Below are 20457 nucleotides of genomic sequence, written 5' to 3'. Positions count from 1 at the left end.
TTGCGTGTCTGTTGGCCATCTGTATGTCTTTGGAGAAATGTCTATTCGTTTCTTCTGCCCATTTTTAAATTGAATTATTTGGTTTTGAGTGTGAGTTTTATAAGTTCTTTATATATTTTGGATACTAACCCTTTATCAGATATGGTATTTGGAAATATCTTCTCTCATTCTGTAGGTTGCCTTTTAGTTTTGTTGATTGTTTCCTGCACGGTGCAGAAGCTTTTTATTTTGATTTGGTCCCAATAGTTTATTTTCGCTTTGTCTCCCTTGCCTCAGGGGACCTATCTAGGAAAAAAGTCGTTACAGCCCGTGTCAAAGAGGTTATTGCCTGTGTTCTCTTCTAGGACATTTATGGTTTCAGGCCTCACATTTAGGCCTTTCATCCAATTGTGTATATGGTATATGTATGTGATGAGTATTTCTCGTTCGTTTATGTGTTACTGTGGCTGTTCCCAGCTGTCAGGCAGCTTTTCTCTTAGTGATGAAGATCCAGGCTCTTCTTTCTTGGGATTCTGCCACGCTTCAAATCCTTGAAGTGCTGGTCCCAGCTGCTGGAAAGGTTAAGTTGCACTGGCCTCTTCACCACCTTGACCTGCAAGTGATAAAATCGATTTTCCCTCAAAATCCACTGGCGAGAACTAGTCACGTGGCCCACCTATATGCTAGGCTTTCCAACGGCAACTCTGTCTCATGGAAGGAAAAGCCACTGGGAAACCACCACAGTTTCTCAGCAACTGAGAAACTCTGCAAAACAAATATGAATTTTATATGGAAAAGTAACTAATGGGTAAGGGAATAGTTTTGCTCATTGTTAAACTGATTGCATTCCATCATCTTCGGCAGACATATATTATTGTTTTCTACCCTTTTTCAGGAATTGGCTTTCACATTATGATTTGATTATAATTTCACATTATAGTTTGATAATCTCTGAGAACCAATTAATATCTTTATATTCGTGTTCTTCTACATTTAAACACTTTCTACCTTGCAGATTAAGAACAGTCGATAAGACCAACCTCATTTTTACTTAGTTCATATAAAATATTATAGATCCATGGGAAATTTATGTAAAAATGGTTATATATTTTTATGTAGGCTTTTTATTTTATAGGTGAAATAGTGATACTCTGTTCCTAGAAGTTTTCTCTTGTGGGTCTGAGTATGATTTAATTTAGAAGAATAGAATGTACATAAAATTAGGATTATGTGTATCACATGTAGTGAAGTACACCTGGAAAGGAGTCTCCCTATTATGGACAAAGAGTTACTGGCAGAATTCTCATAGAATTATCTCTTATAAATCATCTTCCAAGTTAAAAGATAAATCCATACTCAAAATCTGCACTTTTAATTTTTTTAGTTTTTAGTTTTGGGGGCTTTATTTGCATTTTATTTTTAAGTCATCTCTACACCCAACATGGAGCTCAAACTCAAAACCCCATGATCAAGAGTCATGTGGTCTGGGGCGCCTGGGTGGCGCAGTCGGTTAAGCGTCCGACTTCAGCCAGGTCACGATCTCGCGGTCCGTGAGTTCGAGCCCCGCGTCAGGCTCTGGGCTGATGGCTCAGAGCCTGGAGCCTGCTTCCGATTCTGTGTCTCCCTCTCTCTCTGCCCCTCCCCCGTTCATGCTCTGTCTCTCTCTGTCCCAAAAATAAATAAAAAACGTTGAAAAAAAAATTAAAAAAAAAAAAAAGAGTCATGTGGTCTGAGTGAGCCCACCAAGCACCACCAAATCTGCACGGTTTTTACATGTTGATACCATTATTGGATATCCAGTGCACATGCAAGCACACTTCTCTTTCTTGACCTTGGCACTTACGAATACCAAAAAAAGATAGTTCAAGGTTACCCTATGCCTAAATTCAGTTTGACTGTTTTCTTCTCTTTGGATATCTCCGTCTGTAATCTCTGCTTCTATCTCTAGAGCCATCTAGCTATCTTGTGTGTCTGTCATCTGTTCATCCTTCCTTCCTTCCTTTCTTCCTTTTCCTTCCTTCCTTCCTTCCTTCCTTCCTTCCTTCCTTTCTTTTTCTTTCTTTCTTTCTTTCTTTCTTTCTTTCTTTCTTTCTTTCTTTTTTTCTTCCATCTATCCATCCATCCTATCAATCATATCTGCTGGTAATACGTTGCACAATAGTGTGGGATTGTAAAAATGATCTTGCAAACTGGTGCGCCTGGGTGGCTCAGTTGGTTAAGCGTCTGACTTTGGCTCAGGTCATGATCTCGTGGTTTGTGGGTTCGAACCCGCATTGGGCTCTGTGCTGACAGCTCGGAGCCTGGAGCCTGCTTTGGATTCTGTGTTTCCCTCTCTCTCTGCCCCTTCCCCACTCACGCTCTGTCCCTCTCTCTGGTCTCTCTCTCTCTCTCTCAAAAATAAATAAACATCAAAAAAAATTTTTTAATGACCTTGCAAACTGAAAATGCACAAGGCAATTTTAATAATCAAGTGAAAAATTTGGTTTATCAGCGACCTTTACAATTTTTTGCTTAAGCATTAAAAACTCTCTTAATTTCAGTCATAAGTATGTAGGAAAATGAAAAAAAGCAGTAAAACTCTCTTCAGTACTTTATAATTTAAAACAGAAATATCGAGAACTAAAATGCTTTGGCCCTTTGTAAAAAACGTGTCAGGAGTAGTTTGAACCGTGCTTGCCACCTTCTCATCGAGTAACTTAAGGAATGAAAATCTTCTCGGCCACGGCAAACTGCTGTACTTCTAAGTTTGGGTCACCTCCTGACCTGTCCCCCTTTGTGCTTGCATTGTTATGAAATATCAGAGCATTCTTTTAATGTGAAATTTATTTTTTTTAACAGATGTCACCTCCTCGAGGACAACTCGATCCTTTTCATCACGACTAGCCTCTTCATGTTTGTTGGTAAGCTCTCTTGTACTACGTTTTTATTGGTTATACGTCCAGAGTCTCTCAAATGGTCATAGTGTCAATGTTCCCGTGGTCAACCATGCGTGGAAGATTCCGATTTAACTTCCAGTGCTAGCACTTTTTGTTTCTCTGCTCTACTTTCCTCTTCGTCGGCTGTTTCCCTCCCGATTATCCATTTTGTAAAAAGTTTTGTGGGGCTTTCCCTGGGAGATAAGGGAGCCGTGGAATGACACGCTTTTCTGTCTGTATGTGCGCGGAATAACAGATGTACAGTGACTAATCGCCGATAGGCTTCGAAAGAAGTGCCGTGGTTGGTCACTACAAGGGGTGTACGTCTCTTTTTTACATAGAGATTTGTGGGCTAAAGAGCTAGCAGCAAAGTTTACACTTGAAGCAATTACTCACATCTGATATATTACAGTAACTGAAATTTGAACCCTGTTGTTGAAAGCTGGTGGTATTTCACTAAACCATGATAGCTGAAATTTGTGTATATTGGAATCCTGCAGACAAGGATTGTTTCTGTGTGTGTTTTCCTTTTATGGAATCCTCTCTCTGGTCCTCCGATCATTTCCCCTCCTGGGCTGTTACTACTGCTACAGCCCGTATAAAATGAACCCATGAAGCCCTTTATTTATTCTGCTACAATGTGTCTATGACATAAGCTGGGACAGGTTTGAGGGAAATAAGCATCGTTACTGAGAGAAGTCCATAAAATATTTACCTCTGGCAATTGGATAATGCTTTGAATTAGAGAAGGCTAAAAACATACTGCACAGTGCAGGGAGAGCCATCCACCCAAGTGAATCTACACCATCTGTATGCATGGCTGTGATCGTATTCCAATTTAAGAGTAAAATTCATTACTTGAGATAGTATAACTTGAAGCTAGTTAATTACTGGATTTGAAAAAAGAGCAATGCTGGTGTTCACAGATAAATTAGATGTGACTCTGGTGTGTATACAGAGTAAATTACAACAATTTCAAACTATACTTTAATGGATAAGATTTCTCTTGGGTTATCTGTAGTAGAATCTAGATTCGTGGGTTTTAAACTTTAAAACACATTTGCATCACTGGGGGTCTGCAATTTCGTAGTTTTAACTACTTCCCAGGAAATGCTAACGTAGATGACCAGACATTGAGTATCAAGAATCTAGAACTACGTAGATGTTGCTGTAAACGTTTAGGAAGTCAGTGGCTTTAGCGAATAAAACTGCCATATTTAAAATTCCTTTGACTCTTTTCCACTTTCCAAGTGGAAAATACGCACTGTTAAGAACAAACTTTGGACCTTTCCTAGCTTTTAAACTTCTGCCTTGGGTTTGCCTTTCCTTTCAGTACCTTCTGAAAGCTTTCTCTTTCTTTACTCCTACATGATGGCCTTCCATTCATTCACCAGCTCACCAAATCAGGCTTCAGTCTGGATGTGAACTTCTGACAGAGACTTTCTAAATGTACATCAGGACCTCCTTGCAGTCCACTGTGTGATGTGCGTATAAGATCTTGTAATGTGGAGCTGACTTCATGCACGTCTTCCCTCCTTTGGTTTCTGGAATATCACTGCTCTTGTTTCTTTTCCCACTTTTATGGGGCTACCCTCTCCATCTCGTGCACGAGCTCCTCAGTTCAGCCCCATCAGTGCTCTCCTGCCCTTCTAACAGACCAGCGGCTCCTGCCACCATCTCCTCTTGGTTCTAGTTGCCATGCATATTTCAGTGACTCCCAATTTTTGATCTTTCTATCTCCAAGACTCATAGGTTCACTCCCGTAGTGACCTTGGGCAAGTTTCCTAACTATCCTGACCCTCACTTTCTACCTCACCGTGTTCTTGTGGGGATTAAACAATTCTACTTGTAAAATGCCTGGAAGAGTTCCTGGCATCTAGCAAAGGGGTGCAAAATGCAAGCTGGTAAGCATCTGTTGGAATTTTGAGCAACAAAGAGGCTGTATGCCACACGATTTAGGTGTCTACTTAAGTGCCTTGAATAACGATCATGAGATTCCTCTGAGAATATTGCCCATTTCTCCGCATGACAGATTAGCAGGTTGCAGTAAACTATATCAATTTGAATTTATTTCTCTGGAAATGTCCCATCTTCTAGTTTGACTCAAATGCACGTAGTAACAGCTGATGCCATGGGTGCATCCAGCCTGTGGGGGTGACAGATTTCCTTGGTCATATTCTCACTGTGGGCAGCTCTCTTCCATTTGAAGCCATGTGAAGCACAGTCATCCATTTTTACTGAGGACTCTATCATCCCTCAAACACTTGTTCTTATTGATGGAATTTTTGGAATCTTGCACTTTGGAAAATACCTTAACTAATTTTGAGTTTACCATTCTATTCCTTTATAAAAAGAAAAATGTAGTATTATCCTCAGACATAGCCTGAAGAATTTCAGTCTGAGAAATGAGCCTGATAGCCAATTTATAAACTACACACATTTAGTGCATTTAATTCAACACATATTCATTGAATATTTATGAAGCATCATCATCAGAATGTAACTCTCGCTGGCCTCGAATTTTTCATGAGAAGGAGGCAAATATATGAATAAAGAATTATAGTCAGATGTGTTAATTTCTCCATGGTAAATATTAGTAGAACACATCATAGGAACCCAAAGGAGAAGACAGCCAATCTGTCCAGAAAAGTTAGAAGAATTTTCACAAAGGAAGTTGGATCGGGTCTACTGGAGAAATCTCCAGGAGTGAAGAGGAGAGAGAATTCTCCAGATGTGGAGAAGAGAGCATATGCAAAGACCTCAAACCCAACAGGGCCCTGTGGGTTTGGGCAATATGTTAAATTCTGTAGGTTCACACCCGGTTCGTTGTGGGGGCCAAGTGAAAGCAACAGTGGAGGCCTAGCCTGTGGCCCACACCCTTTATCTTCCTCTCTGTAGACTTGTTCCTCCCATGGGCAGCCTTCTGGGAAGATGTGTGAACCCTTGAGCCTAGGGTTCAACATGTGCTCCCCATCTGCCCTAGAGACCAGACTCCTTACACTGGCCTTGGAAAAGGGTATGGGGTCATTGAGGCAGGGAATTCCAAGGTTCCAGGTCTAGAAAGATGAAGGCATAGGTCCAGGAGAGGAACATTCCTTTGCTCTAAGGAAAGAAAGCCAGAGCAGGACTTTCTACAGTTCTGTCTGGGGCAGAGGATGGATGGAGCCCAAGTTCCATATGATTCATAAGTTGGTCACTTGGAGAAGGTTGGATATGGAAGATGAAGCCCAACTTGTGGATTAGAAGCAGATTGTGATTCGTTTTGATTTTAAAAATATATAATGGTCATTGTCTCCGACTGTAATTAGTGGAATCTAATTTTAACTGTCTAGGATCAAAAAGTTCAACCCGAAAAATTATACTGCTCGGTTTATAACGTGGTTGTGAATGAATTATTGATTAGTAGTGTTACTCATTTTCAAAGAATTAGAATGCCAGGAACTATACTTAAGCCAAAAGTTGTGTTAGACAGAATTAAATCTCTTCTCTCCAAATTTGATTGTTGCTAGCACTTCTAATCTTGCAGTGATTCAAAAATATAAGCATAGCCTATTAGATGCTGGTAATCTCAAATTAAAGAACGGTGCCTTGTAATTGTGCTGTGCTTATCTTTATTATATGTACTGACTTAGTCTATATATGTGAAGTAAGAGTGCTTATATTTCCTAAATCTTAAACTTCATACTCATGAGTGAGGTCTAGCAAATACCTAGCTAAAACTTTCCATCAAGGCAAAAAGTTGGAGGTGAAGAGTTACATACCATAGAATAATCACATTTCAAGAGTTTTTCTCTTTCCTTTCCTTTCCTTTCCTTTCCTTTTTTCTTTTCTTTTCTTTTCTTTTCTTTTCTTTTCTTTTCTTTTCTTTTCTTTTCTTTTTTAATGTTTGCTTATTTTTAGAGAACAAATGTGATCAGGGGAGGGGCAGAGAGAGAGAATCCCCAACAGGCTCCTCACTGTCATCTCAGAGCCTGACCTGAGCCAAAATCAAGAATCATACACTTAACTGACGGAGCCACCCAGGATCCCCTCAAGAGTTTTCCTTTAATGTAAGTCAGAGAAAGACAAATATCATATGATTTCACTCATATGTGGAAATTAAGGAATAGAACAAAAGAACAAAGGGAAAAAAAGACACAAACCAAAAAAGAAACTCTTAACTATAGAGAACAGTTGCACGGATGGTTACCAGAGGGGAGGTGGGTAGGGGGTGGGGTAGTAGAGGATGGGGATTTAGAAGTGCACTTGTGATGAGCTTTGGTGATGCATAGGAAGTGTTGAACCACTATGTTATACCTGAAACTAATAGAACACTGTATGTTAACTATACTGGACTTAAAATTTTCAAACAGTGTTTTTTTAATTTCGTTCACCAGTTGCAGTGTTTCTCAGAGTCATTCTGATTTATATCTCAAACTACTTTTCATCGTAGAACATGACTCAAATTTACAGTAAGTCTACTGTGTTTGCTAAGAAATCCTGCGGCTGCTTAATGACACCATCGGGAAATAAAACGGAAAAAAACAGTTAAAGAGAAGTGGGTCAGGCAGGAACTGAAGGAAAAAAAGAAAGGAGAACAAAAAGGGATAAGAAGTTGTGTGCACTAGATAGTGTTGGGTGAGAAGGTGGTAACTGCTCAAGTTGTCCCTTAATGACCAGTCACCATATGTGTTTACCTCTAATGCATTTTACAGATGGGCACAACATTCAGGATTAGGACACACAAAGCTTTTTCTATAAAGCTTCAACTTCCTGGAGACAGTGGGCATTAATAAATTAAAATTTAGTGACACATTGATAAGTAAAAGTTAAAAAAAAAATAAAACCCCAAATATGAAAATCATGCCAGGAGCGCCTGGGTGGCTGTTAGTTAAGTGTCTGATTTTGGCTCAGGTCATGATCTCATGATTTGTGGGTCCACCCCTGCGTTGGGCTCTGTGCTGACAGCTCAGAACCTGGAGCCTGCTTCTGATTCTGTGTCTCCCTCTCTTTCCGCCCCACCTCTGCTTGTGTTCTGTCTCTCTCTCTCAAAAATAAATAAAATTTTTAAAAAATAAAAAAAAAAGGAAAATCACGCCAAAGGCCCTATTTCTCCCTTGAACTTGGGGACCAAGTTATGAACATGATAAGAAGTTGTAAACTCTACTTGGGACTAATCAGCATTGCTGTTCAGGGTCCTTTCACACTAATTTAAGGTGACTATGCTCGTAGAATCCTATGATGCTTCAGCATGCTGTCATTTCACATGCTTTAAGCACATAGGAGAGGAAGAAGAAGGAGAAAAGGAACCCACCTTTCTATGGCAGTTGTAACTCAAAATACTGTGTGTTCTCTTTTAGTCTCTTGTTGGTTCTAACTAGAACTCATTTATTTTGCTAAAGGAAATTTAATGTGGAAGAGATGCATTGGGTATGACAGATGAAAGTCACTTTTCTCAGCAAAAGACATTTTAGTCTCAGGGCATATTCTAGAATAACCAATGCTATTAAAAAGCAGGCAGCTGGAGTACCCTATAAGACACAAAATGAACTAAAGCAGTCCACGTGATCAGTACAGGCTCACAATATTCAGGGCTAGGTAGATGCATCATCCAGATGCCTTATAAAATCCAACTTTGTTAAAGTGACCAGATATTTTGGCATTGTGTAGACAGTCTTAGTTCTACAAATGTTAAGTGACATCAGATTTTTCTGCTGAAGACAACTCCGGTGACCGAATTCAACATTAAACACTTAGTTGAAAAAGTAGTGATTTGGTTTTAAAATTTAAAAAAAAAAAGGTTTAAGTTAATTTTCATCAGGGTGAATTTGTTTAAATGTGGTTGGAAGACATGTAAAAACTTAAAAACGTGGTTGGGGGAAGCGACCCAGAGCAATACAGGTCTGTGTCACAATGCTACTTTTCAGTTAGAGAGTTCTCTTCGTTCTTCAGAAATTTCCACATATAGTTTCTCATTTAATTCTCCAAACAATTTTTTAACGTAATACAAATTATTCCATTTTTCCAATCTAGAGGTGACGAAAATGAGTCCCAGACAGGTGAAGTGACCTGCCTAGAGGGGGCAGATTGTTGTAATAGGCTTCTCACGTTGTTCATGCGTCCCTGTATCTATTTCCTTACGTGTCTACACCCACTTTAACTGCACTTACTCATATTGTTTTTGGCCAATGGACCAATAGCAAACATGGCACAAACAGAGGCTTGACAGGTGCTTTTTCCCCTTCTTCCTGCTGGGAGTCTTTGTGCTACAAGGTGCCGCCTGATGGGCCACCTGGAGACCAGGCCAAGGCCACAGACATATGGATGAGGGCATCATAGATCTACCAGCCCCAGCAAAATAGCCAAGGGGGTAGGACCAGCCAGCCAGCCGTCAGATTCATGAATTAATAATCAGTCATTGTCTTTTTTTTTTTTAAGTTTGTTTATTTATTTTGAGAGAGACAGAGACTGCCTGAGTGGAGGAGGGGCAGAGAGAGACAGAATCCCAAGCAGGCTCCATGTGGTTGGCTCAGAGCCCGATGCGGGGCTCAAACCCACGAACCACTGAGATTATGACCTGAGCCAAAATCAAGAGTCAGACACTTAACTAACTGAGCCACTCAGGTGCCCTCTTCCTATGTTTTTTAACCATGTGGGAAATGAGGTTGCAGTATATTTGTATTACTTATTTTATTTTATTTTATTTTATTTATTTTTCAATGTTTATTTTTGAGAGAGAGGGAGAGCATGAGTAGTAGAGGGGCAGAGAGAGAGAGAGAGAGAGAGAGAGAGAGAGAATCTGAAGCGGGCTCTGAGCTAACAGCAGAGAGCCCAATGTGGGGCTTGAACTCACAAATGGTGAGATCATGACCTGAGCTGAAGTCGGACGCTCAACTGACTGAGCCTCCCGTGCACCCCTGGGGATGATTTTTAAAGCATCAAGCACTAACTCACAAACCTAGAGTCACAAGGCAGATGGAGCAAGACCAAAGCACAGAACTTTTGAATCCAATTTCAGCCCTCCACTGGGGGGATGGGTGAGTGGGTATTTTACCCAGAAGTTGAAAGAAATTGATCTAAAGGATTTTAAAAATTGAGAAGGGAGAAATCAGATCCTTCCACAGGGACTGTCAGAGGCTTTAGTTTTTGCTTATTTTTACAAAATTCTTTTATCTTTGTAACTAAATAGCTGTTATCTACAGACACATTTTTTCCTACTCTTAGATTTGTTCCTTCGTCGCTTGTATCATAGTATGTGGCTTTCATTAAGGGTTAAGTTTTCCAGGGGAAAATGTAAGATAAAACCATTCAGGGTTATTCATTTATTGTCTTGACATATTTATAATTCATGGCATATGTATTTTACCTTCTATAGGCCTGTGGGGCTGAATAAAATACCCAATGTAGCATAGAGCAACATTTTTTTTTTCAGACTTCCCTCCACGGGGCTTGTGCATACTCAAATCAGTAGTTCACAACTGCTCAGGAATAAAACAAGTTATTTTTGTTGTTTTACACGGCCCCAAAATATCGTGCCGAGTATCCCAATGAAAACAAACATTCATGTTTTCAATATTTGTCGTCTTAGTAGTTGCTTTGGTGAATTTCCCTCAAATCTCCCAACGGTTTCTTCGGGTTTCATACCAAGATTGATCTTTCTCAGGCACAAAATGATTTTTCAGAAACTAAGATTTAATTTGAATGGGGACAGGGAAGTAGGTGAAACAATGGCTTTTCGAGGGAGGCTGGCCGCAACTTTGAAGTCCAGAGCTATAGGCATGGCTTTGTAATGCCCCACTGGAAAAAAAAAAAAAATCCCACAGAAAAGTAAACATTTTGACAAGGATCTAGACATCAATTGGAGCTCATCCAGTATTAAACAGAAACACATGCTTTGTTCAAGGCATTTACAGAAACAAAACCATCCTGCCTTCTTTATTTATTTTTTTAAAGTTCAGCCTTCTATTTATGCCCTGTCATGACTAAAGGAGACTATGAATTGGAAACAAAGGCACATTCTTCCAACTAAAATCTGAAACACGTCCACTTTCTCCTTTCCAGTGCCTTTACCTGTGACCTCACGGCCCATGCTCTCACCCTCCTCCACCGTGCCCTTCCACGTGTTACTATATTTTTATTTTTATTTTTTTTAAGGAGTCTCCACACCCAGTGTGGAGCTGAACTCAGGGCTCGAGCTCACGACCCTGAGATCAAGACCTGAGCTGAGATCAAGACTTGGACGCTTAACCGATTGAGCCGCTCAGGTGCCCCCACCATGCGTTACTATAAATGTGCTTTGGCCAAATATTAATGCTAGGCGCCGATAGCAAGAAAGCCAAACATACACCCTGAGGAGAGTCCCGAGAGTCAACTCTTTTTTTGTTTTTTTGTTTTTTTTTTATTTTCCTCTTGACTTGAGCTGTACCTGTGATGCTGGTGTCCCCTGTGATCTGGAAGCTTCCCACTCTGTAGGTGGGGAGTATTCTCTACACTGGAATAGTCTGGAAAGTTACCTCATACAACAGTGCCAGGAGCGGGTGTAAGTGCACTTTCTGGACCCTCCAAGCCCCACATTTGAAGAAGTGTGATCTATTAAGCGGTGTAGACAATAGAGACCCAAAACCAAATAGTCAAAGAGCTTTGTTAATCCCGTGGGATAAGCCAGCACAAAACCAAAGCAAATGCCCCCCACCCCCCAAACCTAGAATATTTTTGTTTTTATAGGAGTTGTACAACTGGCTCATTAACTAAACTTCTCACTTTTCAACTCATTATTTTGGTGTAGATTTGATGCCTTGGTAATTCTATTAAAAACAGAAAGTTGGAGTGTTTGTAGAGTGTAGGTACAGTGAAGCACTGACAGTTTTGGCCCAATTTCTCGAAGGATCCTTTAGCTTCTAATCATTACAAAAGAATCCTCTGAGGAAGGCAGTTTTACATATTAAATTTCACCGTTACCTGTTTGTAAAACTGAAACGCAGTAAAATGGGAGAACATCTGTCTTTAATATTTCTTTCAAATCGCAGTTGTGACGGATGTTTCCAAGACCACCCACCTGAGGGATGTGGAGGCACCAAACGGTCATAAGAATGACGCTAGACCCACATCGGAACACCATTGCTCATGCTCGCCATGTTGCTATGTGGCAGTAGCTTGAGCTCCTCTCCTCCTTTTCCAGGAATTTCCTACCTGGACGGAAACAGATCTAAGAGGGGGCCCGCAAACGTCTTCCCAGTAAGAGCACCTTCTGGTGCTTGGAACTGGCCTGTGTCCCTCCTCCCAATCGATGTCCGTTTGGGTTTGCTGTTGGAGGCACCATCTTTTGGAAACCACCGGCCACTCTGGAGATGTCCCTGTGTCATCAGAGAACGGCCATGAGTAGAAACACTCCTCCCTTGTGCTGCCTGAGGGTAGATGGCATCATTGGCCCTGTCCCGGTTGGGGAAGGGCCTCTTTCTCACAGCATCATTAGGTCCACGTCTCTTCAGTCGCCATTCCTCAGAAAAATTGTAACTCTCTTCTCCCCCTGTACATCAGCTGGATTTCACACGAAATTCCTCATACGTTCAGTGCGTTTTCAGGACTCCCATCCCAATTTTTTGATTAAATACCAACACCATTGGTCACACAGCAAGTGAACAGAAGCTTTTTACCCCAAATTTAAAAATTAATGAAGTTGGGGCGCCTGGGTGGCTCAGTCGGTTGAGCCTCGGACTTCGACTCAGGTCATGATCGCACGGTTTGTGGGTTCAAGCCCCGCATCGGGCTCTGTGCTGACAGCTTGGAGCCTGGAGCCTGCTTCGGATTCTGTGCCTCCCTCTCTCTCTGCCCCTAACCCACTCGCATTCTATCTCTGTCTCAAAAATAAATAAACATTAAAAAAAATTTTTTTTACATTAATGAAGTTGGATCATCTGGACCAGTTGGTACCAAACCAAGGCATCCTGGGGCATATGAAGATTTCCCAAGGGGCATGCTCTCATGGAGTGGTTTAAGGGAAACAGTTTTCTTGCCAGACATTTGTATTTGAAGCCTCAAACGCTGGTCGTCCTCACCTCCCCTTTCAGAATCGCCCTTATCCTGTTTTATAAAGAAAGGCATGCCTTTCACTCATCCGGAATCTTACTATTGTGCAGTGCCCCAGGGTGGACAGACCTCTGGGATGCCAGACAAAAAGACCATTTGAAATACTGTGGTCAACTCAGCCTTCTTTGATCAGGGCACCGTGAGCTCATGGTAAGTCTTCGTGTCCTTCTGCCTTCTGTTTATGTCGGTTAAATGTAGAGCAAGATGAGTTGCTGGTTGTGGCAGAATGAACTCACATATGTTGTGGAACAGAAGGGCAGCAGTGGACGGTTTTCAGTCAGTACCCGTGCTTTCTTTGAGCATGTGCCTGTGGACATTGACTTCGCATGGAAAAGGCAGTATATTTGCGGGACAGTGATGATGAGCACAAGCTCCTGTAGTCTCTTCATTGTCTGGACTCCCGTATTCCTTGATTGTTCCATCTTCAGTCACTGGCTCTGTAATTGGAGACAAGCCTCAGTTTCCTCATCTCTAAAATGCCGTTGAAATAGTGCCCACTGGGACACCTGGGTGGCTCAGTGGGTTAAGCGTCCGACTTCGGCTCAGGTCACGATCTCACGGTCCGTGGCTTCGAGCCCCGCGTCGGGCTCTGTGCTGACAGCTCGGAGCCTGGAGCCCACTTTGGATTCTGTGTCTCCCTCTCTCTCTGCCCCTCCCCTATTCGTACTGTGTCTCTCAAAAACAAATAAACGTTAAAAAAAAATTTTTTTTAAGTGCTGACTGCAGCAGGCTGTGGTGAGGATTAATGGAGGCAACGCTGGAAAAACATTTCAGAGAAGACCAGAACAAAATAAATGCTTAAGAAGTGTTTTTTTCATGGATAAAACGCACTTACAGATTAAGTTAGAATGGGAGAGCATCCCCAGGTGTGACCAGCTATCCAGTAGTGGAGTACAGAGCTCTCCCTTCCCCAGAGAGAAGTCTGGCCTCTGTCCTGGTGTCTTGGACGGTAACCTGTAAACCCTCAGAATGTGTCGTCCGAGGAAAGTTGTCAAAAGTGGTCATTGAGGGAAGTGCTTCTGTTTACCTGGAGGCCTTTGGGCAGTGGACAGAGCCAGCGCAGTTTGGAGTGGAAGCTTTGTGCCACACCAGCGATGTGCCGTGCAGTGGGGTTTGCATCATGGAGGGGCCGGAGACTGAGATCAGCTGTCTGGGCAGTCACTCAGGGCTAGGTGATGGAGCCCCAGGGAAATCCCTGGACACTGAAGCTCGAGCGAGCTCCCCAGCTTGGAAAGACTTGCTGCACGTTGTCACACGCCAGTGCTGGAAAAGTAAAATGGATCGCGACTCCCGGGGGAGAGGACAGCCAGAAGCTCCACATCACATACTTTCTCTGACTCCGCCCCACCCAGCCTTTCCCTTGGCTGATTTTAATCCGAATCTCTTAGCTGTGATAAGCGTAGCAGTCAGTATAACAGCTTCCGGGGTGTTACACTGAAACCCAAGTGTAACTGAAGGCCTTCTTGCTGATTCTGGAACCCAAGAGTGGTTCCTGAACTTGCGATTGCTGTCACAAGTGGACATGGTCTTGTTCGTTTCATAAGGCATCTAACGATTGGGTTCCTATGTTGTATACCTGAATCCAGTACAGTATTGTATGTCCACCCTTCAATTAAAAAAAAAAAAGTAGGTGTAGTCTTGTGGACCCTTTTCTCCAAACTTTGCACCTGCGAAAGGACTTTTTCTTTGTGCCCATAAGACTTGGTGTTGTCACGTTGGCTAACTTGGATTTTGTGATCATTTGTTTCTGAACTCAGCAATTAACTCTTATTTTCTAAATAGGGACACATGTGGAGGAGAATTACTTAATCCAACTGATAACCCAGAAGGAACTTGCAAATACTCCTGTGTTGTGAAGTCCCTCAGCCTCAACCTTGCCTATGGCTGTTGGTCATGATGCAGCGGTCTGACACCTTGGCTTCCGATCAGCTCCACGGGGCGCTCAGTATGGACGACGAACTGGGTTCCTTTAGATAAATCATTGTCTTATCAGTTCTGTTTCTCTGGAGAAGCCCGACTCATGCCAAGATGGAGGCGCCTAAGAATCATCTCAAGGTTATTGTTGAAGGTGAGCTGGATCCAGTCTACTGCTCTCCCAGAGCAAAGGAAACAAGAAAAATTAGAATGTCACAGGTGGAAACAACATAGAGAGTGTTTTCCGTTTCCCTCAACATCCCTCGTCTATTCCAGTCATTCTGCTTGTATGAAGAGGACTTACAGGTTCCCAAACAGAGTGTTTCTTCATGTTCTGGAAAGGATCCATTCTCGTAACAGCAGCCACTGAAAACGACAGCTCAGGAAACCTAGTGTGCACTTCTAGTCAAAATCGAAGGACAGTAATAGCAAACCACGGCGAACTACTCCTCATTCTCCGTGTGATAAATGCAACTCATACATGATCTCATTTGGCCTCCATCACAACAATGCACAGTAGCTGTGATTTCTCCCATTTTATTTCACTCTTTTACTTTAAATTTTTTAAAAATGTTTTTATTTATTTTTGAAGGTGAGAGAGACAGAGCATGAGCAGGGGAAGAGCAGAGAATGAGGGAGACATAGAATTGGAAGCAGGCTCCAGGCTCTAAGCTGTCAGCACAGAGCCCGACGCGGGGCTCAAACTCACGAACTGTGAGATCATGACCTGAGCCAAAGTTGGACGCTTAACCGACTGAGCCACCCAGGCGCCCCACATTCTATTTTATTTTAGAGAAAGAGCATGCAAATGAGCAGGGGAGAGGAGCAGAGAGAGACAGTCTCTCAAACAGGCTCCATGCCTATCTTGGAGCCTAGTGGGGCTCGATCCCACAACCCTGGGACTATCACCTGAGCCAAGAATCAAGACTCGAACACTCAACCCACTGAGCCACCCAGGTGCCCCTATTTCTCCTGTTTTAAAAACAAGGAAACTGAAGTACATAAAGTTTCTGTACCTTTCTAAAGCTTGCTAGAAGGGTGTGTTGACCCAGCCCTAGGGGACACACAGACGGAAAACTAATGTCCACTACACGGAAGGAACTTTGTCTGGAGAAGTGAACTAGGATTGCCAGGCAAGCGAGAACCACTGCACAGGCCAGAGAAGACAGAAGCTGTCACCAGAAGTCAGGACCGTCACGCCTGGGGAATCCCACACAGATATTTCATATCATGGGCGCCCATTTACGAGAGCAGGATGGGGCGGTGGAGAGGCAGCAATTTGACTCTGGGGCCGGACCCTGGGCTCCAGTCTGAGCTCTAACATGACTGCCCTTCAATCTGGGAAATTCCTCTTCTCTAGGCCTATGTCTCCCTACCTATAAAAGGCAATTAGATTAGAAAATCCTGGAGTTTTGCAAAGATTGTGCAAACCTCTCTGTAAAACACGACCCCAAGCTCGGTTTTCGTGGCTTTCTCAAAAAGAAAAATACAGATTTGTTGTGCAAGTGTCCCATTTGAATCCCTTCTACTCCTCATTATCTGCTCTATTTCCCTGTGTATTTGTCTAGATTTGTTTGAGAGAAAAAAAAATCCTTGGTTAGAAACAATCACTCTACACTTGTGAAATACTGTTTTCATGCCCAGCGTCTTCTGTTCTTCTTAACAGAAGCCCGAGTGGTAGTCACCGTGCTCTAATGAGAGAGATTATTTCCGAACGTCAGCATGTCACCTTGAAGAAGTTTACCGGCTTAAAAATGGGTCTTGAAGTGTACAGAAGGGGCATAATTTGCATACTTTTGCTTCCTGTAACAGTCTTTTTCCAAATAACACATCTGTCCTGTCTCCATTTGCCTGAAGCAGTGTAGAGAGCATACTGTCTTTGAAAGAGAAAATTAATAATGCATTAGGCAGCCTTCATCTGGAATAACAGTTCAGGTGTAGTCCAGTCGGCATCTAATCCAAGATACTAATATCATAGTCTCTGGGAGGGTGGGCTTCCCATGTAAATTGCCATCGATTTTGTACTTTAACTTGACAGTCACTAATGTAATGTATGCTATGAACAAGGAAGGACCCAGGCTGGATGAGGCATATAAAGAAAACCAACTTCTCTGACATTCGGTTTCCTCATCTCTGGAACGCTTACCGTTGTAATATTTACCTGAAAAAGAAAGAAGGTGGTGCCTTTAAAATTCCAGTTTCTGGCGTGGTGGAGATATTCACTAAACAGTAACCTCGCCGTAGCAGATGTAAACCCTCGTTGCCCTGAAGGAACTGAATGTAAGTAGTGAGAATTCCTGCCGTCCTAATGAGTGACAATATTAGAAGCCAGAATGTGGTCAGAGAGAGAGAGATGGCAAGAACAAGAAGAGGGTACGTTGAGGGAGAAGAGAGTACTTTTGTTTAGAGAAGTGAGGTAAGCATGTATCGTGGCATTTGCCATTTCTTTTGGGCCTTAAAAGATTTGATTTTGGGGACCCTGGGTGGCTCAGTCAGTTGAGTGTCCAACACATGGACAGTTGAGTGTCCATGAGCTGAGCTTTCAGCTCAGGTCATGATCCCGGGGCAGCCCCCTGTTGAGCATGGAACCTGCTTGAGATTCTCATCCTCTCTCCCTCTCTCCCTCCCTCCCTCTCTCCTTCTCTTTCCCTCCCTCCCTCCCTCTTTCCTTCTCCCTCACCATCTCCCTCTTTCTCTCTCCCTCTCCCCCTCTCCCCTGCTGGCACACTCTTTCTCTAATAAAAAAATAATAATAAAACACTAAAAGATTAGGTTTCCATGTGCAGTGTAAGGGTATTTGATTTGTAGACTCTCCTTCAGTTATCAGCCCTGATCAGGATAATGCAGCGGGCAAGTTGAATGTCTATGGTAAAGTAATGTAACTGGATACTAAGAAATCGTTTCAAGGGGCAGGTTGTAGACCCCTGGCTCTAGTTTGTCCTGGTTAGCACTTTGACAGTGACTTGATTATCACATTGCCAGAGGACATGGAAGCTGCAGGGATGGTGTCCGTGGAATAGCGGGACGCAAATCCAGTGGGTTTAGTCTTGTAAGATGATGTTTAAAAGCACACGTATTTATAGTTCTGTAATGAGATCCACCAAATAATCAGGCTCTAGAGTTTAGGTAGGAAAAAAAATGACGAGTTTAGTCAACTGTAAGTCATATGAGAGAGAACGTCTAAAAACCCATTGAGGGGCTCTTGGGTGGTTCATTTGGTTGGGCATCCAGCTCTTGATTTCGGCTTAGGTCATGATCTTGCTGCTCGTGAGTTCGAGCCCTGCATTGGGGTCTGTGCTGGCAGTGCAGAGCCTGCTTGAGATATGCCCTCTCTCTCTCTCCCCCTCCCCTGCTCACTCGCTCTCTCAAAGTGAGTAAATAAACTTAAAAAAAAACCTCATTGAGATTTCACGCTGCCATGATAAAATTTCACTCAACAAACATCTAATGAAGGGCTACTATATGCAAAGAACATATATCCATAAAGAGTACACATTTGGACGCTGTGATCTCAGGACTTGACTTTTAATAGAATCAATAGAAATGAAATGAATTTCACAGTTGAATGTTGCACTCCAACTGTGACAAGTGCCAGGAGGGAAAAGTACAGGGTGCCACACGTACACATAACAAGGGGACCTGAGCTCACGTCAGGGTCTGGGGAGGCCTCCTTGAAGAAATGACTTTCACTGAGAAAGATGATGGAAATTAACCAGGTAAAAGAATCTTCTAGGTAGAGGAGGCAGCATTTAGGAAGGTCTTCAGCCAAAAGTGAGGCTGCAGACGGCAAAGACAAGACACACCAGGACTGAGTCTCGAAGGAATTCAGTTCAACTGGAAAGTCCTGAGATAACTGGACGACTCATACGAGGTGGAATGTGGTCAGTGCTGTGAAAGATCTCAGAATAAAGTTTTGCAGATCATAGGAGATCTTTCTGTTTGCCCGGGAATTAGGTAAAAATTCACCAAGATGAGCTTTCGTTTGGGTTTTTTTTTTTATTTTCGAGAGAGCGCGCACACATGTGAGCAAGGGAGAGTGAGTGGGGGGGAGAGAGAACCTCAAGCAGGCTCCACATTCAACGCAGAGCCCAACATGGGGCTCAGTCCCATGACTATGGGATCATGACCTGAGCTGATATCAAGAGTCAGATGCTCAACCAACTGAGCTACCCAGGTGCCCCTCGTTTAGGTCTTTAAAGAAAGATGTGGTTCTGGTGGGCAGGGTTAGGGTATCCTCCAGAGGCAAAGACCGGTTAGAGGAGGATAAGAAGAGTTAAACAGGGAGGAAGAGGCTCGGTATGGTGTGGGATCGTGGGAATTGAAGAGAAGTTTACAACGAGAGATGGGTCATCATTTGGGATGATTTGACAGTGTTCAGGTAGGATGAGAACTGAGCTCCATCCACCGTATTCACCCAACTGGAAATTACTGGTAAATGTAGCGTGAGTGGACTGAGCTGTGAGTAAAAAGTGAGGAAATGGAGCCCACAGGTAGGGAGCAGCCCAGAACGCCTCGAAAACTCAACGCTGTAGGCTTCCGGTGACCGGATCCTTGTGATGTTCCTTTTTTTTTTAATTTTTGGAGTGAAGCACAGAGCAATAGTCATGCAGTATTCCTCCAAAACTTAATTTCAGTTGGATGAATGAATATTTGGGGAAAGAAAGGTTAATTATACTAGAAATAGGACAAGACTTTGGGGAAAAAGACTTACTATCACACTTTGTCTCTAGCAAATTACTAACTTTGTGACCTTGGGCAAGTCATTTAACCACTTGGAGCCCTACTTTCCTTGCTTATAAAATGAGGATAATGATAATTGATCTAATTTCCCTAAAGAGTTGGTGAGCATGCAAAAGTAAGAAACTTTCCATGAATGTGTGGGGTCCTTATCTAATAAAAGATACTTTAGTATTCAAAGGATTTGAAGCTATGTCATGGACTGAGGAGGTGGTCAGATCATTGCCTCCTCTTCCTGGACTACATTTCCCAGGGACCCTTGCGCTGGAATAGCCCTGTGTTTGTGTGTGAGCAGTGACGTGTGACCAGAGGGGTTATGTGCCGCCTCCGGGACCGGGTCATTGAAGCCTCCCCAAAGGGGCCCTACATGCTCCTGCTGCTTTTAATGGTTTCCTGCAGATGGGGGATGGGGTAAGAACTTGTAAGTTCCTACTACCAACTTGGAAGACAATTTGGTGTTTGTGTCAAAATTTGAACATTCTCCTATCCCACAGTCCTGCTATTGTAGTCCCAGGTATATTAGCTCTGGAGAAAGTTGGAAATGTGCTCTTACGAGACATTTTTTTTTAATGTTTATTTATTTTTGAGAGAGAGAAACAGAGTGTGAGCAGGGGAGAGGCAGAGAGAGAGGGAGACACAGAATCTGAAGCAGGCTCCAGGCTCTGAGCTGTCAGCACAGAACACGACGCTGGGCTCGAACTCACAGACCATGAGGTCATGACCTGAGCCGAAGTCAGACACTTAGCCAACCAAGCCCCCCAGGTGCCCCTCTTAGGAGACATTTTTGAGTGGGTTTGTTTGTAATAACCCAAACTGATGGCAATCCCAATGTCTTTCAATAGGAAAC

At 42.8% G+C, this 20457-nt stretch overlaps 1 protein-coding gene across 5 annotated transcripts in view; it reads left to right on the top strand.

Annotated features, from left to right (window-relative positions):
* LOC125165885 (uncharacterized) overlaps positions 1 to 20457 on the top strand; it is an 821026-nt gene that overhangs the window by 787961 nt on the left and 12608 nt on the right. For all 5 annotated transcript variants that reach the window (XM_047859334.1, XM_047859337.1, XM_047859338.1 and 2 more), the window contains one exon: positions 2818 to 2879. In XM_047859334.1, coding sequence (XP_047715290.1) covers positions 2818 to 2879 — 62 coding nt within the window. The remainder of the gene's footprint in view (positions 1 to 2817; positions 2880 to 20457) is intronic.

This window comes from Prionailurus viverrinus, chromosome B2, assembly GCF_022837055.1.
Source record: "Prionailurus viverrinus isolate Anna chromosome B2, UM_Priviv_1.0, whole genome shotgun sequence".
In the NCBI taxonomy this organism is placed as follows: domain Eukaryota; kingdom Metazoa; phylum Chordata; class Mammalia; order Carnivora; family Felidae; genus Prionailurus; species Prionailurus viverrinus.
This window is presented reverse-complemented; position numbering and strand designations above follow the sequence as displayed.